The following is a 27,301-nucleotide window of genomic DNA, read 5'->3' as shown; positions in this document are numbered from 1 at the left end:
TATCTTCTTAAACTAGTCCAAAGGTATGGTCATGTATTACTGTAATAAGGGTCATGGTTTTAAGTGTACTCCATTTTGGTTTCCACCATGAACATCTAATCCCTGTAACAATGTTGTATGTTTATTTAAAGTATATGTATATAAAAAAATTAAATGTCAGATTTTTGCATTAAGATTTTTTTAAATTTGAATATGAACTTTGAGTACTTTATTTCACAAAAAAACCGCTAAAAAATACTTTCCAGGAGTGTTATGGTTCAGAATTCAAGACTATATTTGTCAAATTTGAGTTTAAAATATGTAGCTAACATTGTTTTCTGATATCGAATGTAAATATTTGTAAAAAGAAATTCTTTTGTATATTTTTGTGAAAATGTAGTTCCCCAAAAGATACGAAAGATTTAATAAAAAAGTGCATTTATGTTACTGCTCAACACTTTTCATCATTATATAATACCACTGAAACATCGTTATGGTCACCTCCTGGGATTATTTTTTGCAATGGAAGTCACAGGAACTTTTTCAGAGGAGAAAATTACAAAGCATGCCCAGTATCAGGTGTACTGGAAGAAAAAAGGATTCTTCAGCAGGAGATTGAGAGAGGTACTTTCTATCTTTCTGGTATAAATGGAGACATCTGAAACCATTTATTTTCAAGTGAAGTGGTATTTAATTTCATAGGCTTTTTAAATGGAGCACAGTATCATTAGTTGTTTAATTGTTCTTGCTTATGAAGTGTTTTTGTTCCCTTGTCTTTGTTTTTTCCCCTGTTTGAGAAAGTATCAGGGTATGATGACTATTACATGGAAAAAATGCTCAAAAGACAAACCTTTTACTCTCTTTTTCCCTGTGAGCAGGTGAAGAGTTCAGTCACTGTTTGCTAGGACATCAGTTCAGTTGTATGCACTGTACCAAACATTTGCTGAACAAAAAAATACTTCTAGTATGATCCGAATACAGGAATAACCTTCCTAAGACCTTCTTAGGATATACTTATTCTTCAACACACCTAATCTTAAGCAAGAAACATTGCCCAAATAGAACAAAAAATGCGCTTTGAAAGTTTTTAATGGAATTTAAAGTAAAACTTTTCTTACACAGACATTTTCTTCTTACAGTGTAAAAAAAATGTAAAATTGCTCAAACTTACAAACTTGGAAAATTAGAGACATTTCAAGTATGCAATCAACCTCAGTTATGAAAACAATGTATATTAAAAGTTCAAAATGCATGAATTTTTCTAACATCCTGTGCCCCTGGTGGTTAATCTTCCTTTCCGCTACTGTCCAAAGGAGGCAAAGTTCCATCCCAAGTTGTATCATAATCATTCACTGAGGGGAAAGAGAAAAACAATTCACATCAGTTACAGTCCTGCCAGTCTGTGAAGATGGTTTGGGAACTGATTTGCGTCCTACCCCGTAATGATTAAGACCTTTGCAGATGCGATTAGTTGGAGCGAAAGGCTCACGTGATCTGACTGTCTTTAAGACAGGCCAAGGACTGCAGCTTTGGGAAGTCTGCTGCTGGTTTATGAAGTCATGGATAGGTGACAGAAGGAGCTGTTCTGCCAGAAACACTCTTGAGAAAGATCTGAACGTTTTGTGGAAAAGACAGCTTGGACACAAGATAAATCAACGGTGAAGAACAGCTGATGTTGGATTTTCAGCTTTATGCAAATAAAACTCAGTAAACACAAGATGTCCAGGTCAGGATTCCAGTGACTCTGCCATATCCTAGCTGCAGGGCACTGGTTTTTCAGGGTTGCATCACATTAGTTAACGTTTATACTACTAAAACCAAACAGTACAGAGTTCTCTTTAAAAGAAAGATGCCTATAATAGATACCTTTATTCGTACAATCTTCGTTGGTCATCACACACACGTTACTCCTGTGACTAAAATTACATGGGTGACATAAGTCACAACATACACACACTCTAAACCTAACCAACAAAAACAAAATAAAAAAAGAAATCATCTCACCTGGTTTGAGTTCGAGTCCATTTCAAGGCGTGGCGTGGAGGTACAGCGATAGCTGGATGGTAAAACGTGCAGTCTGGTCTTGTACACTGGGTATTGAATCTACAATGCTAAAAATGAAAGTGTTTCAGAAGAGGCTACTTGAAGTTGGCTGTCCGAACTCCTGAACAAGCTAACCTAAAATGTGTTACATGCAAATCTGCATTACTGTATGACACATCTGATTGATAGGTAACTGAATCAACAGCTACATAGACTAGTGCGATCAATTCAACCCAATGACAGAAGGAAATCCTTGTTCAAAAGTATTAATTATGAATTAGATGCTCCAAAACTGCCACTGCACTGACAGGTGGAACTTCCTCTGCTTTTAAGGGTTTACAGAGTTCAGTTTCAATTGATCTGTGCGTACAAGTTGCAAGACATTATCTGAAAGACAGAGGAAAAGCCAGCGTACCTGGCTAATAATATCTGGGAACAGAGTCCTGGGAACCCGGCGCATTTCAGCATTGTTAGGGCTTGAAAAAGCACTCAACTTCCTGGCATAAGAATACGCAGGAACACAATTCTATAGAAGTACCTGAGTTATAAACTCTTGTACTATATAAATTACATTAATATACTTTAGCGTAACTAACTGGGCAATCTATAAAGTTCTTGTGTCTTGCAGCACATCTGAAGGAAGAGTCAAGAGTCTGAAACTTATTCCTTTCACACAGGCTACACGATCTCCTCCTCCTCCTCCTCTGCCCCCAGCATCCTGGCTGGGCAGATTTTTGACAAGTGCTATGGCTGGCTGCCTGTTTGAAACTCCTCAGAAGCATCTGGTAGAAAGATTATTTAAAAATATAATTTTCCAGATTCTTTAAGCCACTGCTTTTGCATATTCTGTTTCTGAGCTAAAGTTAAAATGTGAAAAGTAAAAGCAAGAACTGTGAAATGCTAGTGACACTTCCTGACCCAAAGTAACATGTTTCAAGTATCTTTCTAGAAAGGACGGGAAGAGAGAGGAGATTATTCTTACTTTTGGGTGGTAAAATGGACATTCCATTTTCTTACAAGCAGGAAAAAACTTGCACAGCGGACTACTGGAGGATACAGACAGTGTGGGTAGTGGTGCTAACAGCAGAAAAGAAAAGAACAGGAAGTGAGCCTGGATCAGAATAAATTGCTTTTTTAATACAGTTCCACACAAATATATCAATCCTTCTGCAAGAAATTATGTTTTATAATACACCAAAAAGTTCTGCAAGAAATGTGGGAAGCATATCACAATGCACTAAGTGGATCTCATCCTGGTGTAGAACAAGACTATCAGGTAATCATTAGTCTCGGTTCTTCACCATTTCAGGACAGAAGGTACCATGGTCATGGCAATGCTTCCAACAAATTCAGCAGAGATTCTGGTAGGCAGAGACATTCAAATGTTAAATTTAGACAGCAGCAAGCCTGTTGTTAGAGTTTACGCTAACTGGACTGAAAAGCGCAGGCAATGCACTTTCCAGGAATACAGAGGAGCTGCTGGAAATGATACAGGAGATAGATAAGCACATTGTACTCTGCCTTCTGGCAAAGTAACAAAACTGCATCGTACTGTGACTAAGGGCTAAACCACTTCCAAAAGATCATGACTTCAGTGGAGTAAAGGCCCTCCACCTTGGCACTGTTCAAAGGCTCAGGAATACCAACCCGTAATCCAAACACAGCTATTGCCTTCACTGCGTAACCTCATCCCAGAAAGTCATCTCAGCATGGCATAAAGTTAACTCCTACAGCATCATTAAAGAAAAAAATGTTCGTACAAGGACAGAAACCTCTGTTTTCAATTTGTGTCACAAGCTCTTGGTACAACACGTATCCAATTTAAGAAACAAATTCAAGTGAAACTGCAATGCTGGCTAATCCCTTCAGAAGAAGGGACTACTTGTGCAAGTCACCACTTCAGCCTTGCATAGATTTCATATGGACTCTTGCATAAGAGCGTTCAGGCATTTTTCTGATAACAGTTTTTGCAGTAACACTGGATTATTCTTCTTCATCTAGCATTCAGAGTTGAAAGAAAATTAAGCCAAATCAAGCAAAAAATTATTTTTTCACCACTGTCAGTTTCTCCTTCCAAAACCACTGTTTTCCCTTCAGCGCTTTCATTTAAAGCTCAGAAAAACAAGAGGCGCTCACCTGGTCTAGGAGGTGGATGGGGGGTTCGTCGACTGGCATGGGTGTAAGGACAGTCTGGCTTAGTGCACTTTGCATCGTATTTACAGTTTGGATGGATGAACAAGCATTTATCAGCAAATTTGCAGTTAGGAAAAGCTCTGAGAGAAAAGAAATGGAGTCATAAGCCCGTAGTTGGAGCAAAATCCACAAGCAGCTGTTGCGCATGAAAGCCAGAATATCACAGAAAGCCAGAACTACAACAGGGCTTGCGCACGTGTGTAAGTTACTTCCAAAGCAGGGCACGCGGGTGTAGTGTACTAGCTGTACACCAACAGATCTATATTCACTTTCCCTGTGGACGCTCTTTACATGCAGTAAATAACTGAACTACCTCACTCTCGGTGGAGTCTGGCAGCAAGCTACTTGTTGCAAGCTAAGACGCATTATTCTTAGTGTGCAGTGCAGAGCAGCAAAGGCACTGTGAATTCAGACCTTTGCACAGAGGGGCACAGAATTCTCTAAGTAACACGGTTCATTCACTGAAGAGAAAATGTTATTTTGAATTTGGTTAAGTCAGATTTTAAAAGAAAACTCAAATGTCTGAGTAAATGAAGCTACCCAATCTGGTAACATTTATCTCAAAACAGAAATGATTTTTCTAGACTGCTGCTGCTTGTGGAAGAGAAGTCAAAGGCACAGTGCACATTCAAGAGTTAGCCTTTGCTTTCAAATTAAAAATAAAAATAAAAAAAAAAAATCGCTGCATTACTATGTAATGGTACCCTAACATGTTCAAAAGCATTTTGACAGCTAGCAGAAGAGTGCCTGCTGTTTTAAGAAGGGACCAATTCCCACATCTCTAAGCAACACAAAAACACCAGCCTGTATGCTAAACTAAGCTTTCTTCTGCATGCGCAGAGCCGTGACTCTTAAAAACATCACTGTATTCTGACACATGGTAGATGGGAGGAAAACAGAAGAAATTACAGTGTGATAATCTAGCTCCGATCCTACCCTCACAGACTTACACTGCCTTGGAATATTTACTAACACAGAAGGGAAATTTGTAGCACCGAAATAAAAATAAAAATAACATGTCAAGTGGATGAGCTTTGCACTACTCACTTGCAGGGTAGCGTGGGGTGATGGTACACACATTCATCTCCATTTTTACAGGCAGGCCAGTACTTGCAGCGCTCAAGCACCTTCTCCTGTTTTTGCAGCATATTTAACTGTTCCATATCCACTAGGAAGGAAAGAAAAAAGAAAAAGCTGGGACCTTTATTATTCTATATGCAATTTGGCGTACACAATATAGCATAACTGAAATTCATGGTATTTCCTATTCTCTCTCTCAACTCAATTCTTGATAAGCCTCTATTAATCAAAAAAAGTCATGACAGTAAAAATTTATGTACAATCATATTATCTGAAGAAAATTGCCAAAACTACAAAGTGAAAGACGTCGTAATACTGGACTGACAGCTGCCTTCTGGTGATAAAAGATCAAACTTCCACTGTTTACAAGCAAAATAAATAAATTTTCTTCACAAATCCAAGTTGAGGTGTGAAAGTCAAACAGACCAGATCTTGATCAGACAAGACAAAGATTCTTCAACTGAACCTTAGTCACACCTGTTCGGCTAAGCCATATGTTAACAGCAGCTATGCTTCCATTCCCCAAGATATTTTTGGCTCTAGAAAATTATTTCAAGAGATAAAGTAAAAAATCAATTTTTACACTAATCAGATACGACTTATTAGTATGGGGGCACACACCAAAAAAGAACCACTTTCATGTAATTTGCTCGGACAGATACCACATTCACTTCAGTTACCTGAACCCAGACTCCAATCTAAAAAGTATTTTAAGAAATTCCAAGCTGAAACATTCAATACCTTCACTACTCTTGCAGGCACCTGGGACTTTGACTTTCTCCTATTTAATATTACATGTAAAACCTCATTCTGCAAATTGAGGCAATTAAGCATATACCTTCACTGTTGTCTTATTTTCCCAAATCTGCCTAAACCTTTGGCTTTTCAAAGCTTTCCTGGACTGCTAGACTTACCTCTCTGATCTTACTAGTGACACACTTGCTCCAGCTTCATTCCATCCTCAGCCTCATTTATGCCTTCTCCTTGCAATGCACCGAAGCCAAATAATGCTATCCTATTGTAAAACCACATTGCTTATACAAATCACTTCCACACTGATCTGATTCTGTGTGAACTTCAGTCACACTCGTGCTACTTCTGGCTAACGTAGGTAATCAAATAAGAATCCCTAGCAAGAGATATATCAGCAACACTCTCCTGTACCAAATAGCTTTAGTCAGGAGTATGAAAGAGACTATACTACTAAAAGCACAGATTTGCAAGGGTAGTACTCCAATACATATTTCACTGTACTAGTAAAAATGTGCCAATGGATATATAACATTCCTTTCTTCTTTAAGACTGCCTGATATGCATAGTACTTCTGCAGCCAGTGGGACTGCAAGGGCATGGACTTAAAAGATCTTTCGCTTTTTCCCCACGGTTCTCTCATAATTGCATTACACATAGAGCTGGATCCATGAAATTTAAGAGTTCTCTGTATAGCATCAAATACTATTCTCTATTTAGTTCAGAAAATTTGGATGCACTGCTACTATGGAAAATAAAGGTCTTTATTTTCATAAGAAAACTGAAAAAAAAAAAAGAATCCAAGTATGACCTTAAGGCAAGTATTCAACAGGTCTATGACAAAACAATATCCTCTATATTTTTCATCACCGTGTCAGCGTTCTATACGATTCAAACACATGCTTCAGCAAGCAATTTCCCATGTTGTTCAAAAGGTATCCTGAATATACAAACCTTCAAGTAAAATCATACACTGTTTAAGTTCTACTTTCAGAAATTCTAGCAACTTGACTCTACCAACACCTTATACTTAACAGGCTCCTTTTGATATCACAAATCTAGACAGAAACATGAATACCACCTGATGTATTTTTTTAAAGTTCACGGCACAGCAGAACATTCATCGTAAAATCTCCTGTCCATCAGCGTCGGGACAAATGATAATGGGTCAGCCAGAAGTGCGGATTTCTGGCAATGAAGACAAACTACATTTTCAAAAGAAAAAACCCAAATTTTACCAATACTGAGAGGTGTGGAGAATTACCTATGTGCTGTATTGCTCTACTTGACCAAGATAAAGGCTTCTAAAGATATGGCCCCACTGAACTACCACATTTCATTTGCCTAAAGAATGTTCTAATTTGAAGAATAAACACCATCACTTTGATTTCTTAAGAATGATATATCCAAGAGTTCCATCCACAATCAAACCACCATCTAATGTTAGATCCTGTTGGTAAGCATAATTACCATCACAGCTCTCTAGCTGCCTGGTTACAATTTGCATCTGCTGTGCTCGAAGGCCTTTTAATCCTTTGCCGGCACACATATTTTGGGTAACTGGCTTTAATCCTTCCATTATACACATATCTTCCTCTTCTTGATCAGAAAGGTATCCTGGTGGACTGGGCACGCCATCCAGTGTCACAATGAACTTGGGACTAGCAGGTTTCTCTGGCTGTGCAAGCTGGTCTCTATCAAACAAAGAAATGCAGTAAAAATAGATTTTCTGATCAGAGGTTTGAGTAAAGGTGAGCTGCACTAGTAACTAAAAGTAGTACAAGCTAATCTATGGAGAGTCACGCATTAACAAACCTTCTTTTAATACTACGAATAATGTACTCCAATTAACAGTTTGCCTTCTTGTCTCCCTGAAGCACTAATAAGAAATACAGCTTTCAATTGCATACAACAGAGAATTTGGCAGGTGCATTTCAGTTTGTTGCATTCCACTCAACAGATAGATCCAAAAGCTCATTTCCAGACACAGTCAAATAAAGGAAAGTGATTAATCTTTTGAGGAATTTACAGTTTTGAGACAAAAAGAGTGAGCGTAAATACCATTCTTGGAATCACGAACCTTTTAACACACAAAACAGGCATCTCCTCAAAAATACTGAATAGTGTATTATGAAACAGTGGGCGTAAAAGTTTTTAGGACTAGGAAGAGAGAACTGAAATACTGACACTAAGAACTTTGACGCTTAGCCTGATCAAAAGATCAGTCTAGCCTAGTATCCTGTATCTGACAGTAGTCAACATGGATAAAAGAGGGAGTATAAAAGCAGGGGATCCATAAGTTTTCTTCAGTCTTCCACTGTCCCACCCATTTCACCCACGGGATTTCCTGAATGGCATGTGACTCTAAGTATTTGGAAACGCCCTATGGAGTTCTCATCTTTGACAAACTGATGGTATAAACTTTGCTTCTCTGTGAAATTAGGCTAAAAACAACTACAGTGTAGAATGCCTTTAAGAAGAGAGAAAAACAACACATTAAAAACATCACTAGCCAGAACTTTCAAGTTCAAGCAGTCAGAAATTGACCTATCCACATGCAAAAATTTTACCACTCTCCTGTAGCACAGTCACAGTTTTCAACTGTGACATTGCAAGGTTATCCTTTTGGGTTTGTTTGTTCATTGTTGGGTTTATTTTTAATTAACACAGGCTGTTTAAAGCCACTCATGGAAAGGGAACATTAACAGTTTCTCAAACACAGCAGCCCACAGTGCTGAAGTACATCACATTGTTCTGAGAGGTTTTTGACTCTAACAGGTAAGACACATAAAACTATTTGGTAGCAGGAACTATCAAGGCCTTTAACAAGTTAGGAAAATGACTGGGCACTGGCCATTGTTCCGTTGGGGAAATGAAAAAACATCCACAACACATCACTTGAAGCTGACATGAACTTTAAACTTCTCTTGGCCAAACTCACCAGTAAGGAGCCTTAAATCACTTGTCCCACATGCCACTTAACTGTTTGTTAGCTTATGGGTACTGGCTACCTGCATGCAGAACGTGCTGTTTTCCCTCCAGCACTGAGAGCTCAGGATTCACCATACTCAATAAGCGTTAAAAGACATTTCTTAAGAAATGTAATCTCAGGGTGAAACAGGTATAAAACTAAAGGCAATTTAAGCAAAATTATTACTTAACTAAAATTTCAGAAATCAGAATGGCTATGACAAAAAAGAGCAGTACTTTTCAGTTCCTCCTCCTTTTTTCTTGCAAATCAAAGACATGCTCAAGCTACAGTTGACCCTGGGAATTATTTTCCATTTAGAAGGATTTCTGGGAGTTTTTTTGCCCCTGCTTTTTTTCCTCTGCTCAATGTCAGTCCATTTTCCATGATTTTACAGATCCTGACTGGACTGACAAAACAGAAGTATGACTGAATGATTCCATCTAAACCACAAACGAGCATTCTGACTACTAACAGTCCTAAAAGAAATAACTTTTTACCGTGTCTGTATTAGACGTCCTGAGAGTACTCGTATTGCCTCTGTGGCCCTCTTTCCCAATTGCTGATTCTGTGGCACTATTTCCTCAGATAACTTGGGCTTCTTCAGGATAAATGACCTAGTATCTGTGTGGACCATAGATTCTGCATCATAGTAATCTGAATTGGCAGAAAAATTACATAGAAAAGAGAAAAATAAAGTTGTAGTTGTACTCTCAACTTATAGCATATTTTTTAATATCGATTTACATGGCCAATAAGCTAATTTTATTTTGTTTTAATTTCTTACTAGTAGCTTCCAGAAAACATTTTTACTTCCTTGCTAATTCCACAGAAGTGGATCAACAGGAGCCATAGGCCATATTAGGCCAGACCAGGAAACTCTGTTACTGGAATGGCTGTGCTGAAACAGCATTGAAGGGGGTCCACACACACCCAAAATCTCTCAGGCTTTGCACACCTACTGATGTAACGCTTTTATTCCTTAGAGATGTAGAAACTAGAAAAAACTAGAAATCAGTATAATTAATTGAAAAGGAAGTTATATTTTAAACATTCACTGACCAGTACTGTTCAATTTGAAAATAAAAGATCGCAAGACTTAACCTTGAGTCACTTGCAAGGTATCTTCAATCACAGGATCAATCTGGAGCCGAGAAGAGAGCTCCTTTTGTTCACCTCCTAAAAAAACCCCAGTATTTAGAAGCATATTTTACTGCATATCAAAGTGAAACTATAAAGAACTGAACCATACTCTTCTAATGCCTTTGATTAAAAAAAACAACAAAAACCTCCACACTTTTAACAAAAAAAAGCCATTCTCATTGTTATGAACCTCTTTCTCATCGTTTCAGAAACAGTAACGAGTTTTCTCCAGCCAGATGGCATGGCAAAATCTAAATATTGAGAGCTTCTAGTCTTTCCCGTAATCATTGCTCAGTACAAACTAGGTCTGTGGGTATGGCAACTTATAAAGGCCAAGTTCTTCCTCCTCATTTGTAGGGGTGTTGCCTATTCAGAGAACACACACACAGGAAAGCAGCTAACTACAACGGACTACTTTATGGTCTTCTTAAAAGAGGTGAAACAAATCAGAGTAGCACTGTTCTACATTTGACTTATGGTTTGAAAAAATTTATTTTGCTTTCTGTAGCTTCCCTAAACAAGCTATTGTTTCCATTTCAATGGCAAAAGAGCAAAAACATTTAGCATAAATATTTTCTGTACATTAATTCACAGACTGATAAAGCTTCTTCTTACATACTTTACAGATACAATTTCAACTATTTTATGTTGGCGGAAAGATTCCAAATACACCTATATAAGAAAAAAGAGACTGAAAAAATAATTTTTTTTTTTTTTAGATAACGAATATGTACCATTCCTTAACAACACCCATAAGCTGATGTAACAAAGCTCTTACTCAAACCAAATTTTACTCAATCTGAATATCTGAACACTTAGCAAGACTAAACTAACTTCTTCTTACAGAAGTGTTTTTGCATCACCTTACTTCTACGATTCTTTGCAACTAACACAGACACACACACACACACACTTCTTTGTAACAAAATCATGCTGAAAAGATACTTTGATTGCTTTTAAATGTTATGCTATTGTCCTTCAGGAGTTTCATAACAGAAGTAAAAACAAAGCTTACTGTTCACACAGTTATCCTGGTATCAGCTGTCCTGTGACAGCAAATAGAGTACTCCAATATTTACACAAAAAAATAAAACATTAGAACTATTTGTGTGGTGACAATTTGTCGGAAAGAATCTTTTAATACTTCATATGCTGCAAAATTATTCCAAATGTAGAGTATCTTAACTCTCACATATGCTTTGTGACAGAATTACTCCTACAAGATATTACGGAAAAAAATGCAAAGGATGGGGAAAAGAGAAGTTATCCCACTATAAATGGATACATTTGCTTATTGCAGTTGCTTTGCAAAATTATTCTTCGGCGATACGCCAGAATGCTATACCACCCTTTGCTTACTGATTAATTCCTCTGAGGTTATCTATATATGTGTGTGTGTGTGTGTGTGTGTGTATATATATGTATGTATCTAACAGCCATGCTTTAGAAAGCTGCTTTGTTTTCAGGGCATTTCCACATGCAACTTTTGATGCTGACTTAAAAATTAAAAGCATTTCTTTTCTCCGCTCAGCCTGTTGTAAAATGACATTCCCTGGTATAAATTTTAAAATAATATTATCAGATGACCTTGAATTCCTTCAACTATCTGCTCCTTTGGCTCTTCTGCTTGAAGCTGAGCACTCAGAGCAGGCAGTCTGTTTTGCACATGGATTACTTCTAACTGAGATTCTTCTGGGCTAATTCGAGTTCTTGGTGCAACTGGAACAGTCTGTTTCTGTGGAACTTTAAATAAAGAAACAATGGTAAATCATCTACATACAGCCCACTCACACAACAGTACTATTTTTACATATGGTGCTAAAATAACTCTAGTAAATTCCTACACACACACACAAAAAAAAATCCCAAGCATCTATCTCCACAAAAAGCATCTTTAGCTACCTGCAAAATTCTTAATGTGAAAGCATATGCATGTGCATAGAGCACTTTATGAGTGGCACCTCAGAACATCTACTTGTAAGACAAAACAGCATGAGAAAGATGAGAGTGACATCAGCAAAGTATTCATTCATCCACTTCTACACATAATTAATTTGGTACTTTCTTATGGTATTGAAATCACTTTTCATTCCACCTTTCATATAAACAATCATGGCTTATCAATGTGTGCTTTTCATATGGTGCCAGCTACCCTATGCTAAGGTGCTTGTGAATAGAATATAAAACTTGATGACAGCAGAATCACAGAATCATTTAGATTGGAAGAGACCTTTAAGATCATCAAGTCCAACCGTTAACCTAGCACTGCCAAGTCCACCACTAAACCATGTCCCTCAGCACCACGTCTACACATCTCTTAAATACCTCCAGGGATGGTGACTCAACCACTTCCCTGGGCAGCCTCTTCCAGTGCTTGACAACCCTTTTGGTGAAGAAGTTTTTCCTAATATCCAATCTAAACCTCCCCTGGCGCAACTTGAGGCTGTTTCCTCTTGTCCTATCACTTGTTACTTGGGAGAAGAGAGCAACACCCACCTGGTTACAACCTCCTTTCAGGTAATCATAGCATGGAATTTGGGGGTAGCACGACAACAGGTTGACTTCTTTACTTTGCTTCTGCTAAGACCGTCAGAACTGGTTGTGAAAAGCTAAGCATATTCTTCCCTTGGCTGAATATCACATAAGCACTCAACTTCTGACACACGCAACTAAAAGGTACTGCTCAGTACTGGATTTATCATTTACGATCCTACCATTTTGTTTTACCTATGTATTTCAAATTAGCTTATTTCCATATTCCATTCAAAATACGTAAAAAAACCCCCATGAAATATTACCTCTGAAGTGGAAGAACCTGCATGATACTTCAGATAACATTCACAAATCACCTCTGTATTAAACCACAAAGTGGTGCTTTCTGGCCCCTCCACTGAAATATTCTCATGTTGGTAAGTCAAACTACAAGACCACCACTATTACAAATCAATCGTTTTAATTAATTTTAAAATTTTCTGGCTATGTTCTATTTCCTGCCGTATTGCCATGTACCCAGGAAAGAGCTTCCCGCATCACCTCAAAGTACTGTTCCCTGTGTTGCTGCTTTTTCCACCATAAACACTCCTTGCTGGATAACTGGCATCAGCACTTAGGAGTATCAGTGCTCCTACCTCTTTTCTTAACAAACTGCTCGTTCTGCTTACCATCTAGAATGAAGACAAGCTCTTAATGCTTCGTAGGCACTTATGTTATTTGCTATTAATGAAGCACAATTTTCTTTTAGAAGTTCATTTACTGTATGAAATATATTTTGTAAGTAGTCAAGCAATTCAATAGTTTACTAGAACTATTCTTAGTTAATTTTTCTTCAATTCTAAGCTTGGCAATGATCTTTATTAGTCATCCATACAATTTATTCTGTTTTAAAACCAGCTCACTCTATATCCTACTTCTAACATGCAGACTTCTCCTCCAATTCAAGAGCCTTTGAACACAGAAAACTCCATACACATCTCATGCCTTTAGATCTATTTATCAGCACCTGTGCAACCTTGAAAATACAAGTAACAACAAGAAAACAGGTAAGAAATGAGCATTTTGTAAATATGTTAACGTAGAAGGAAGATATGTGTTTCTAACAGTTAGTTTGCAGGTTTTGAGAGAGTGAGCAGGCAAGAGATTTTGGATAGCTTTCAGTCTCGCTCCAGATGGCATAAAAGTCACGGTTTAGGTAGTTTAGTGAATGCTCCTTCCCTGGCAATGTGCAATGCTTCCTGCTGACAACACTAGGTTTATTAACACCCAATGAAATGAAAGCACACGAGATAACAGCTGGATTTGCCCTTCTTCAGCACAAGTCTCTCCTAGCTTGGAGAACTGAATGCCTACACACAGGCAACTGCTCAGTTGCTGTATCAACTGCAACTCAATACCTAAACCCACTGAACTAAAATTGCAGCCTTACCGTTTAAAGACAATATATGCTGATATATCAATTGGTATGCTGCTTGTTATTTTGCACTTCTATTACCTATATCCAGTGTGTTTTGATTTTTTGCTGTTTGGCTTTTTTCTCCTCCCCTTTCATAAGGAAGGCGGAGAGTGCAGAAAGGGAAAAAATATCAACCAAATAGCTCAAACTACCTGCCTAGTTCTGAACACTTTCCCCTTGGCAACTATCAACTTCAGAATACTTCTGGCACTTAGACTTACTATCTTGATTATTATATTTTAAGTAACTCTTTCCTCTCCTGTTTATGCTTTCATAATTCATCACACAAGATTAATGTAATGTTCACAGAACATAGAAAATCCCTTACGCGTATCACTGACGTGCTATTTAACATTCTGTTTTATCTCTAAGTGCTATCTTTAGCTTCGATTTATAAAACAAAGCTTGGAAATATTATAGCTTAGCACAAACAGAAATAATGCTAATTACCAGTGGAATAATTGGTTGTTTTTGTAACAGATTCCTGTGCTTCAGAGATTGCTTTCAGTATTAAATTCTTATTGGCCTGTTTTGAAGGTGGCAATGAAGGTCTAAGGGAGATAAAAAAAATAATTAATTGTACATGAATTGCAACAGCAACTGTATCCATGTTAAACACAGATATTTCAACATGTTAACACAGTTATGCATAATACTGATAGAAATCATCATCTAAAATCACTTTATCCATATTTGTTTTCAGCTTGTTAATCTATTCTCTGAGTGGATGGGGATTCACAAAATGCTCTCAAAAATGGAAGTCCAGAGGCATGATTTCACCTCTCAGCTTAAGCTGCTGTAAAACCATGCTGCATCTGAAAGGCACAAACTCTGCCATTCACTTCCTCCCACCTCTGCCCCTCACATGCCTGTTGCTACATTTGTGTTGGCACTAGTAATTATGCAGCTGCCCTGGGAGTAAGATCCAGTTGAAAACTGACTCTATCAAAAACATATTAGCTGTAAAAAAAGCTTTCTGTTTGTCTTTGAACTTCAACAATAAGGAAGTTTAAATCAGATAAACGTGCTGTGGCGCTAAAGATAAATTCAATAGCGTATTAGCTTAAAACAAATCTTATACAAGCTAGCACTGTAGATCGGTAGAACCATCTCTTCCCTAGTTGTCGTGGTTTAACCCCAGCCGGCAGCTAAGCACCACGCAGCCGCTCGCTCACTGCCCCCCCACCCCTGGGATGGGGGAGAGAATCAGGAAAAAAAAACCTCGTGAGTTGAGATAAAGACAGTTTAATAGGACAGAAAGGAATGAAAAACAATGATAATGATAATAATAATAATATGACAATAGCAATACTAAAAGAATTAAACTATACAAAGCAAGTGGTGCACAATGCAATTGCTCACCACTCGTTGACCGATGCCCAGTTAGTTCCCGAGCCGCGATCCCCCCTCCCAGTTAACTCCCCCCAGTTTATATACTGGGCATGATGTCATATGGTATGGAATAGCTCTTTGGCCAGTTTGGGTCAGCTGTCCTGATGGTGTCCCCTCCCAGCTTCTCGTGCCCCTCCAGCCTTCTTGCTGGCTGGGCATGAGAAGCTGAAAAATCCTTGACTTAGTATAAACACTACTTAGCAACAACTAAAAACATCAGTGTGTTATCAACATTCTTTTCCTACTAAATCCAAAACACAGCACTATACCAGCTACTAGGAAGAAAATTAACTCTGTCCTAGCCGAAACCAGGACACTAGTTTAAGTGTTCTTCCTCTTATTGTTGAAAATCAGATACAAACCACTGATGTACTTTGACTGACACTTGACATTCAGGCAGAATTATGGAGCAGAAAAAAAAGGAAAAACCTCTGAAGTCTTTTGAAAAGTTAAAATCACCTTAAAGAACAAGTGATAATTGGTTTGAAAACTATCCCCGAAATAAAAACAAAGCAATTAAAAGTCCTGGAAAATTATTTTACCCCATTAAATACCTGGTCTGAAACACGCCAACATTAAGTTCTTTTGCCAGTAAACTTTTCCCAAATAGTGTAAAATTTCACATTCTGTTGCAGCTTATGCACAATAATAAAAGCAGGTTACAAAATCAGAGGAAAAAGGGTGGTATAAACAGACATCTCACTCCCAGAGCTGTGAGACAGTACAAAAAATACAAAAACGGCTTACTGAACTTTGTCTGTCAATTTTCAAAGCTGCAAACAGTTTTCCCCAACTTTCACTTTCAAAGTTTTTGTTCATTAAATTCATTCTTGAAACCACACAGAACCACTGAGGTCTTAAGTACCTTCTTTCTGGCTTTGCAGGTACAGACACACTGCTGGAGATGCTTCCTGTTCGTGATCCATAGTCTTCCTCCTCCTCCTCGTCTTCCCCATCATTACAGAACTTTTTCACTTTGACTACTGAGCTTACAACAGGCAACCGTCTCTTCCTGGAGCTTTCTTCCTGCAACAAACAGAGCAGCCAAAACAATTCATTTGGCATAAAACATGTATTAATAAGCCAGCAAAGAAAATACTGTAATTCTACCTATAGCCAGAAGATGGAGAACTTCCATTCAAGTTGCATGAGTCTAGGACTACTGTACTGTCTGCAGAAACAAGTGACAGCACTAGAGAATATGAAAATCAGACATATTTACACTGAAACATCTCATGAAAAACGTAACTGTAAATAACATTTAGAAAAGGAGAAGAAAGAAGTCTAAAGTACAGACAATTTATCCAACATCTACAGAAAAAGCAGGGTTTTCCGAAGAAATTCATACCACCCTTCAAGATGCACCTGTTGAAAGTCTGATAAAGAAAAGTGAAATCAGTATGAATGACTTTCTCCTCTGTATCAACTCTAATTTCAGATTAGTGTAAGGATTAATTTCTACCAAGCTAACATATTCCAAAGGACCCTACTAGCTATGCAGAGCCAGGACGGTCCAGTTTAGGCAGTGCAAGGTCCCTATTCTAACACAGCCACTCACCACCACCACAGTGCACGTAGTAGTGACAAATATAAGTGCTAGGCTGCATGAAAGCATAGGAGAAAGCACACGTCAATAATTCCTGCAGGAACCATCACTCAGCACTGAACTACACACGAGCACAATGAGGCATCTGGATGCCAGGTTTGTACACAGTACCCTTTAAATGATCCTATATCCTCCATGGAGAAAGAAATATCCTAAGGGATGGACCTGGACTACACTGACACAGAAGATTCATACAGCAAAACACCCAATACCTAAAGAAATGACCTTTTTAAAGGCAAAACTTCCCAAAGCACAAGAACTTGTCTAAGAGAAGGTAGAATACAGCAAAGTTCTAAGAAACGCTCCAGAAATAACCCTCTTCTGGACATTATTCATGAAATAGTAATAGAAGAAAATTATCACAAGACCCTTTTCTAACATTTCCAGGGAGAGATGTGACTGTCATTCATCAATGACTCATGTACAGCCTTAAACAAATCACGATATTCTCACTATATTCTCATTCTCACTTCCCCACCTTAAAAAACAAAGACATCAGCACGTATCTTTGTAAAGCATTCTAGATTTCCAAATAAAATTTGTTGTTCTTTATATAGAACTAAGTAAGTAGCAGCAAAGACAGAGAACTATATAAGCAGTAACAAACACAGATGCACTTGGAATACAAGGTATGTAAAACTCCTGCTTTGTTACATTAGCAGCCATAACAATCTTCATTCCTCTCACAAAGGGCTCTTAACTGATTCATATGGATAGTCCTAAAACTATCAGCTAGGACTATCACCCTGCCTGGCTTAGTCTGGCCTCCAAAGTATGTAGGGCAGCAATCACCTTTTAGTTTGTCCTTATACAACACCCATCCCAAAGAGTTCTTAAATGCCATGGTTCTAAATAGTATAATAATAATAATCCTAATAAGCAACATATCCGGCCTTTAGAGACTAATGTGTATCTAGCATAGGTATGAATACACAGCATCCCAAAAATACTGATTTACAGAACTGTGTAAAGTTGGAGATTTACATAGCTCTTAGGGAAGATCATGCTGTTCCCATGATCTAGAGATCAAAATTATTATTTCTGATTCATCATGTGCATCATAATGTGCTAACCCATTAGTCCAACTCAATATGGCATGAAGATGTACAAGCTAATTAACCCTGAGATGCAGCAACCTTTCAGGCGATGATGTTAAACTGTGCAATCTCTTTTTATCAGTGGACCCAAAGAATGAAATCCCAAACCTACTGGCATCAGTGACAGAAGCCCTTTGATTTCTCTGAGGTCAAGATTTTCCTGGAAGTGTACATAGTAATTTAGGTTCCTAGCAAGTGTGCAATACTGCAATAGTGTAGATCGTACTAACCTCACTGCCTACTTTATCGGCACTAAGTTTGGAGGTGGGTCTGTAACTTTCTGCTAAGCTGCCAAATGCTTCTGGATTGCACAGCTGGCCTGTTTCCAAAGACCTGCAGCTTTGTGTGTCTAACTGCCAGCTCCCCTGTAAGTTGCCCTGTTGTGACAATCTGTGCACATGTGTATTGCCATCTGCACTCCTGCTAGCTGGTGGTCGGTAGATTTCAGCGGAAGGACGAGAAGAACCATAAGTTACAGTTACAATAGGTTTCTTCCGTGACAAAGGATTCTCCTGCACGAAGTTTAGGTCTTCATCAATGAGATCATCTGGTTCAGGTTTAATGTCAATTACAGCTTCAGAAGGTGACAATTCTCTCAAAGGCTTGACTGTAGATGTTAAGCGAGATGCAGAACCATCTTCACAAGACTGCCTGATAAAGTAAGAAATTGCCAACTATTAGCTCATCTGCAAATAAAGTTCTGGAAAATGAGAACTGTCTTTTAAACAAAGCCAGCAGGGAAGAATCATTAAGGTTTTCTTGGTTATACAAATCTAACATGCTGATCGCTATTTTTAGTTTGGTTAATTAATCTAAGCCCATCTGTTGCTTAAAGAAATGGAACTGAATTCCTGATTTAATGTTTTTTATGCAACAAATTGTAGCAATGCTTTACTCTTCAAAACTACTTTGATCTTTCCAAGTATCTGTGCTCTTCAGAATGGCTACTACCTTCACACAACTACTAATGTCTGAATGTGTGTTAGTAACCAGAAGCTTTACCGTGAAGCAGTGTTCCTTTGCTCCTGTGAGCTAGTTGAAACTCTTGAGTCATTTCTTTCAGTCCGAGTGCTGGAAACTGCAAGAGGTGGCAAGATATCCTCATGCCTCCTCTCATCACTCACACATGAACTGCTTTTGCTGGAAGGAACGTTGCTCTCAAAGATGTTAGATTCTGAAGATTTTACACTAGTTGGTTCTGTGGAGACAAGTACCTTTCATTTTTACATCAAAGCATAGCAATACAGATTTTGCAGTAAATGTAGCTAAGAAACTGCAAACAAGACACTGCGCAGATCTGAAAACGCAACAAGCTGAAAGCTTTTTCAGCTGAAAACATCAGCAAGAAACACCCAGAAATAAATTCTGGACTCAGAAATAAATTCTTTATCTCAAAATATAAAGCAATTTTCTAAAGAGTCAGGACCCAAAAGACCATATAAATTGAAAATTAACAAAACAGTCAGCTAAGATCTTTTTTGAAACTCATTAGACACGCAACACTACACAGAAAAGATAAACCTACTTTCACTCAAAATTAATTTTCTTACTTACCAGTAGTCACAGACCGCAGCTTATCCAAAACACCATGGAGCCTGAAATAGATGGGGCACAGGGAAGAAAGCAAAAGAGAAAAAGGAGAAATAAAAGAACTTTAACTCACATTCAGAATAATCATCTTTCAGAAACCAACTGCCTTTCCCCCCCTATAACAAGCATCTCATTTATGTAAGACCACTTTCCATCAACTGACGTATGTTTAACCTCAAAAGGGAGGCTTTAAGTATCTTGCCTCCAGTGAGTCTTCATACATGCAGGTAGGATATTCATCATCATCTACTTTTGGAATTTAGTTGGTTCACATAATTAAAGCCAGTACTTTCCACTCTTTCACTGCAATCAATGGTGTGAGTTAAGTGTCTTCAAAAGGAATGACTGAAAAAACCTAAGTTAGAAGCCTAAAGCATAGCTGAAAATTTTACTTCATATATGAAACTTTAATTACACAGCAGTTACACATAATTCTAAATACAAACCTAAACAATATACAATTCACAGCACTTAACATACTCAGGATTCTTCCAGAATGCTTTGTATATACCAACAATATTCTTTGAAACATGTTGGTGAGCAAAAACATTTCAGCAAGGTACCAAATTTGCCGTTTGACTGTGAAAAAGGCACCAAGCTGAAGCAATACAGAAAATCAAAAGGCTATAAAATAATAAGGCTGTTTAAAAATAAACACACATTACAGGTAGAAGAAAGAAAAAAAAAAAAAAAGAAAAAAATCCCAACGCTTAAATGCATATCTTACTTGGAATTCAAACCCCATCATGGGCACCTCCATAATTTAGGTTGCGTATCAGAAAGGAGTTAAGGAACAAAAACATATTGAAAATTGGGAAAAGTACGACTGCATGTGAGTATAAGGCAGGCTTATACTCACCTCCTTGTGAGTTTTCACTAGAACACTCTTAAAAGTTTCGTCCACTGAGCTCTGCTGATGCATATCAGTTTTCACATTGACCTCCGGATAACTGTGACCTGACACTTGGTTCAGAGCAAGAAGTGTTGGCCAACCAGCAGGACTGCCAGGTCTGCCACAGAATTGCTGTGAAACTTTTGCCAGATGACCCCGAATTACCAGCCACAGAGACAAACCAAGGAAGGCAGACCTTGCTGACTACTGTATTTAGCCAGAGACCCAATGTTTAAGAATGTAAATATTCTGGGTTGCCTTTAGAATAAATAAAAGTATATAAAACTCCCAACTACAATGCTATTTAACTTTTTTCCACCAGTCCTCTCACAGCTTATTGCATAGGTTTCATCTTGTCTTCTTTTCCATCATTCTTTTAACCAATACCTACTTTGTTACCTGATAAAGCACTCTGACATTGAATTTGTATTTATAAGCAACTGTGGATACTGAATTGAGATTAAAAGACTCATTACATCTGGAATTTAAGCAGGTGTCAAAACCAGCAGGAGGTATAATATCTACGTATAGTTGATATCCAGTTCTAAATATATATATAAAAAAAAAATCTTGATTTCTCTTCCTTGCTGAAATTTGCTTTCTCTACGTCTTCATTATTTTTTTCGATAAAGTTTTCGTTCCATTTACAAAGCCATAAAAGTGTTTTCTGCTACATATTATTGTGTTATTTCTTACCATATATCAGGATTCAGTCAAAACCCTAGTACTGGAGTTACCCTCATCAACTTGTAAACCTCCCTAATTTGTCTAACTGATTCCCAAAACTACTATGAGAAAGACAACGGCATGACTTCCTGATACAGTGAAACCCAAAAGTTTTGCCTAGGCAGGCCACAAGAGGGAACAAAGAACATAAATGTCTGCGTACTTTTACAAAAAGGGGTGCATGCTTAATTGCACTTCTTTCTTATATTTTTGACAAATGCTGGGAAAAAATTGAAAACTTTGAAAGCAAACTCAAATTATACCCATACAAATAACACTGTCACATGGAAATCCATCAGTTTAAATAGTTAATACACTGAATTGTAATAGCTGAAAATAATTTTCACTTTTTGTCAATGTTTATGGTTTCACAACATACTCAACTTCTAAAATGTTCCTCTCTGCTATTTAATAGCATAAAAGCTCCTAACCAAATAAAGGGGAGCTTGACTAATCACATAGAAGAAATATTGGAAGTGAATGTAACCAGTCAGTATGACAATTTCAAAGGAAGCAAACTGAAAAAGCGGAAAAAATGTAGTATTTCTCTAATCTATACAAAACAAAATAACATTCCTTAAAACTATATTAGGTTAGAGACTCAGAAACAAGATTAACTTGAAAAAATACACAACTCTGAAAACAAGAAAAATCTCTGGAGTGAAATATCTGTTTGGATACTCTGAAACATGGAGTTAATTAAAGGTTTATACTGTAAGCCAAATTCGGTATTAGAAAATGCATGAGAAATATAATGGCTAAGGCTGTCATGCAGCATAGCATAAATTAATCTACACTGTCAGGAGCTTAGAAAAGAGTTCATCTGTCGCTAATTTGTCCTGCTCACAATAATTCTGGGGTTCTACTTTTGTTTTGTAGAGCTGGGTGGTGGTAATAAATAAACGGCCTGAGAGGTGGGAATACCTAAGCATTTGGTGCTAAGCCTTGTCAAAGACGGTATACAGAATTAGATCCACTGCTCATCTGTCCTGATATAGTAATTCCCATGCACAACAGCAATCTGAAGCACTATTAGGATAAAAGCAAAGCAGTGTGTCTTTGAAGAACTATTTTAGATCTAACTACAGTGAATAACACTCTCATGCTCACAGTGGGCTTTGCAGGAATAATTTTTTTTAAGTCAACATACGGCCCTCACTTACCAGAGCATTTCACACTTCATTCAAAAATTTGACTGGACTTACGAGCAAACAAAGAATATAAGCCCTGCAGTCCTTTGCCACTTAATTATCACTGCAATAGCCAAACTGTTGACAGACTAAAAATAATTTACTTATTAGACTTGCAAAGTAAAAGTTTTTATTAATGTTAATTACACAATGGGAAAATAAGTAACTTCTTAAATTCTCAGGTTTCACTTATAGAAGGCAGTCCTGATTACTGGTAAGAAGTGTGACAAGTAGCTTACAAACATACCAGACAGTAAACCTGACAGTATTGTTTCCAAGGAAAAGGGAAAGGTCTTCTGTCATCTGCTCCTGACTCTTCTTATTGGCCACCATAACCATAATATAATCAGGGAGCTCTTCATCTAATAGAAAGAGAAATATGTTGTTTTAAAGTATAATAAATCATAAAAGACATAGCAAACATCATTAAACATGTAACCAGAATTTTTTTTTCCAGTTTTACTATAAAGACTCTGCAGGCAGAGGATTAGGTAAGCAAATTAACAAGACTTCTGTTTCCTCTGACGTTCAATACAAGTTTCAGCTATGAGTCAGGAATAAAAGATCGTCAACTTCACAAGAACATAAGCTGAAGATAAGGTCAAAGTATTTAAAAAGTGAGTAAATAAAACACAAAAAGGACAAGATAAAAGAAAGCCACTCTGCTGCCCATATCCTTTTATTTGAACACTAACAACCATCTACAATTTTCATCACTTCAAATATGGCCAAATATAGCACCTTATCCTTGTCAAATTTCCTTTAGTTACAAGAACCAAACAGATAAATATCCCTTTCTGATTTGTGCATTAAACAAATCAAAACTGTATTAACTTCCAGATTTTCCATCTACAAAAAAAAAAACCAACAAACAAACAAACCAAACCAAAAACCCAGCAACCCCGAGAGTCGGATTCTCTAACTCCCAAACATATGCAATTTCATACACAGCAAGAAATCCATTCCCTTGCTGGACTGCTCACACAGGGTATGCCTACTCATCAGAATGGATAGGAAGGTGCTCAGAATCTGACATTAATACATTAAGGGTTTGGGGAGTTTGGTATTCGGCTTTTTACTTTGGCCTAGCTCTGATCTACTCTGAAGGACTGAATGGCGCATTTGCTGCTTGAGGGTATTGGGTATGCTTCTTGAGTACATATTTCAATTTAGTTTAATCAAACACCTCATGCTCTCCAATACCTCTCCATGACATAAACATAACAACAGTAAGTGAAGATAGTTGGGAAATCCACTTCAAATTGTGAATTTGAACCAAGGCACTAATATAGCTGTACTCACGTCCTCAAGTTAAGTCTGTACACAACATTAAAAAGACCTAAAAATTGAAAAATCTTAAATAGAAATCAAAATACAAATCAAAGGAATTGCCTTTCTTCTATGTCTCTCTATGTGCCCTGTAAATAATTCATCTGTACCCTAGACTACAGAAATAACATTCATACATCGCACCTGCACTCCACTATCACTATTCAAGTGTTCCAACATAACACATTCCTAGCCTAAACCCTAACTTTTGGGGGTTTGGTTTTTTTAATGTAAACTACAAGTTGCACAAGATGGATGGATACCCAGATTTAGGAACTTAGAATGAATTTTATTTTTTGGCCAAGCTACTTTTAAACCTGATCAGCTCCTCAGCTGGTTCAACATATGATAAAGTAAAGAAGAAGATACTTTAAGTATAGATCAAAATACAAGTTAGCACTTGTAGACAGAAGGAGGAAAGAAAGAAAACAACTGCTTCTCTCAGTGACTGCGTTGGCTTATGCCAACCTAAATCGTATGCAAAACTACTGCCTTTTGAGAATTTTGATAGTTGATGAATATTTAACTATTTTTATTTTGCTTCACAGATACGAATTTTTCCTTTGTAAGTTCTACACAACAAATAAGTTCCAATATGTCTTGTCGTAGAAGAATTTTTGAAAGAAAAGAACTAGCAGCTACAGAAAGAAACAAAAGCATGGTTCTTGCTCACAGAGACTAGAATGAGGGAGAAATGATTTTTACCCGTTACCTAAAGAAGAAATAGAGAGTTTTTGAAAAACATTACTTGAAAAGTTGTCCAAAATACTCTAGTCAAGAAAGAAACCTGAAAAATGACAGAAATTTGAAAACAGTGGTTTAAAACCAAAAAAGAGGCCAAGGGAAGTCAGACTTGGTGATAAAGAATACAAAGTTATTTAAAGAAGTTCAGAAGCTGACTAAGAAGAAAGTGCAGACGCTGTATGCTGATCTTGGGAACTGCCTTCTGAATACAGGAAACACAAAGAAAACAGAAACAAAGAATGATCAGCCATAGTTGGAATCAAACATTACTAGTATTCTACCAGCATCTTGGTATTAGAGATAAGAAAGATTTTTTTCAGAAATGCAGGAAAAAGCAGGCAAAGAATCAAGGACTGAGAAACTGAAACCTGGAATGATAGTAAAAACCCAAAAACGAGTTACTGAAAAAGACAACTTTTGAGATGGTGAAAAAAGATGACCTTACAATGAAAAAATTCTAAACCCAGTTCCTTGGCATCTGCTGAGTTCAGAATGTCAGCTCGTAGGTAACTCCCTTCTACGGAGTCAATACATTTTGATTCCATAAATACAATGGCCCCCTTTTAATAGGAAATAAGATGAATTCAAGATCAAACTACAACCTTTGAACTTGGTCCTGCAACTCATGAGATCTCTGCACTTTGCTCTCAATTCCTTTCCTTCACCTGAAATCCAAGAATTATCACAGACAACAACAAGGCAGTTGCAGGACTGATGTATTCTGCTTCCAACAGAACACTGTGTTAAGTTACCAACCTTTCTGCTGTAAAAAACAGCTGCTCTTAAGTACAATATCCATTTAATCTTGGATTCAGGAAAAAAAAAACCACAAACATTCACACTGCTCATATCTCTCTCCTCACAATTCAAAATAAAATCTCACCCTGCCTCCAAGACTCAGTTACATATGTTTCATCAACATTAGCTTAACATAGCTTTTAGTTTTCCCCGGAACAGTCAAGGTCTTACATTTTGCAGATTTGTCCTACATGTTTCTGACATGGCCTTTCCACCTCCTAAAACAGTCAGCCTATCTCTGTCTTACAGTAATATCCTTTCTCCTAATTTTGACAAATGTCTCACCCTGAATTCAAAAGGCTGTTGAAAAGATGCCTAAGACTGACTCCATCTCAGAGTGGTCACACGTGCTATATTTGCAAGGATCTTCATTTATATAATGTTTCTCCTTGTGCTTCAAAGAAACCTCCTTAAATATTCAGACACATCATTGTTGGTTCGTTTTCCTTTCAAATCCCTTGCCACCATTTCTCCTTGAAATGGGAGACTGTTAGCCTTCTTAGTTATTTCCTTTTAGTTCTTCATACATTGATGTCCATCTACTGCCTCCTTTTATGCTTAGACTATACATATTTTGTGAAGTAAGTCTTTTTCTTTCATACTAGTCCAGCCCTCAGATAATTCATCTCATGCTTAAGGCTTCTGTAACACAGTAATACAAGTAATAATAAGTAAATATGCTGTTCCATTAACTAGCTGATTGTTTCCTAACAACAACGAACCTAAAGAAGATTGCTAAACACATGATAAAAACTTACCAACATAAGCCCCCAGCTCCTGCAACTTTCCTTTTATAGCACCCTAAAAAATAATGAAATAGCAATTAAGGGATGGAGCAACAAAGTATTTCTAACTGCAAAACAGTGGGAGGCTTAGCAAAGTTCTTCTCATTGACTGTTTTAAGACGTTTGTTTAACATGTTACTTTTCCTATTCTCCACTGCTCGTGATACAAACGTTGTAACAGTGAAGGACTGACAGCAGAATAGCGAGAACTGCCAGGAATCTCACACTCTCTACCGTATTCCTGTATACCAGTTCCTGGTGCTACCAGACAACCTCCAAGTCCCAGCTGTCTTTTTTTAAGCAGAGACCATCCAGGCTCATAAGGTACAAAGAAAACGAATCCCGGATGGTTGGATAAAAGGTCATTCCCGGCTCAGCAAGAAAGAAAAGCTGCCAGGATTTTCAAACTGTGATTGCTGAGTGGGAGCAGCTGACAAGACCTGTCGGTAACGGGGGCTTACACGAGAACGCCCGGCTACGGCTGCTCCCTCTCCCGGGCAGCCCCCGGTTCCGGGCCCGCGTCCCAGGCGGGCCGCTGCAGGGCGAGAACTCCAGCTCCGGGGGAAAGATGGCAGCTGTCCTCCGGGGTACGGTAGGACCCCGACTCCGCTTCCCAAAACAACGACTCTCGTGCCCCTCCCCGGGGAGCCCCGAGGCAGAAGGCCGCCCGCCGCCGGCAGCTCCCGGTAACCCCGGCCCGGCTGGGGATTCACCCCGCCACTTCCTTCCGGCGGGGGAAAGGGGCTCGGCGGTGCAGGGGCCGCGGCGCCCCCGCCACCTCCGCGTCTGAGGGGAGGCCGGAGGGAGCCCGGCGCCTCGGCCATCGGCCGGGCCTGCCTCCCACAAGCGGGGTCAGGCCCCTGCCGCGGGTGGAGAGGGAGCGGCCCGGCTGCTTCTCTCTCACCCGGATCTTGCGGCTGATCTCGGTGCCGATCTCCATGGTCGCGCCGCCCCGGTCCCTTCCCGCCGCGCCGTGCCCGTGCCCCCTCCCCTCCTCCCACCGCGGCCTCCCGGCTCCGCTCCCGCCGCAGGCCGCGCCGGCTCTGG

General features: G+C 38.4%; 1 protein-coding gene across 4 annotated transcripts; it reads right to left on the bottom strand.

Annotated features, from left to right (window-relative positions):
• Window positions 1-1,050: 1,050 nt before the first annotated feature.
• ZC3H14 (zinc finger CCCH-type containing 14) lies at window positions 1,051-27,201 on the bottom strand. Of its 4 annotated transcripts, none has more exons than XM_050897797.1 (17): window positions 27,159-27,201; window positions 26,228-26,270; window positions 22,846-22,960; window positions 19,755-19,795; window positions 19,203-19,398; window positions 18,431-18,851; window positions 16,363-16,523; window positions 14,556-14,656; window positions 11,744-11,899; window positions 10,118-10,192; window positions 9,514-9,670; window positions 7,516-7,739; window positions 5,263-5,383; window positions 4,159-4,295; window positions 3,005-3,099; window positions 1,984-2,090; window positions 1,051-1,331 (listed from the first exon to the last, which is right to left on the bottom strand). In XM_050897797.1, the coding sequence occupies exons 1-17, from the start codon at window positions 27,192-27,194 to the stop codon at window positions 1,325-1,327; spliced, it is 2,193 nt and encodes a 730-aa protein (XP_050753754.1). In that variant the 5' UTR covers window positions 27,195-27,201; the 3' UTR covers window positions 1,051-1,324. The 4 variants fall into 4 exon arrangements, with proteins under 4 accessions (XP_050753754.1, XP_050753756.1, XP_050753755.1 ...); XM_050897799.1 differs by having other exon boundaries at window positions 18,683-18,851; XM_050897798.1 differs by lacking the exon at window positions 10,118-10,192.
• Window positions 27,202-27,301: the final 100 nt, after the last annotated feature.

Source organism: Gymnogyps californianus, chromosome 5 (assembly GCF_018139145.2).
Source record: "Gymnogyps californianus isolate 813 chromosome 5, ASM1813914v2, whole genome shotgun sequence".
Taxonomy (NCBI): Eukaryota; Metazoa; Chordata; class Aves; order Accipitriformes; family Cathartidae; genus Gymnogyps; species Gymnogyps californianus.
The sequence above is the reverse complement of the archived record's forward strand: the minus strand, read 5'-3'. Positions and strand labels throughout refer to the sequence as shown.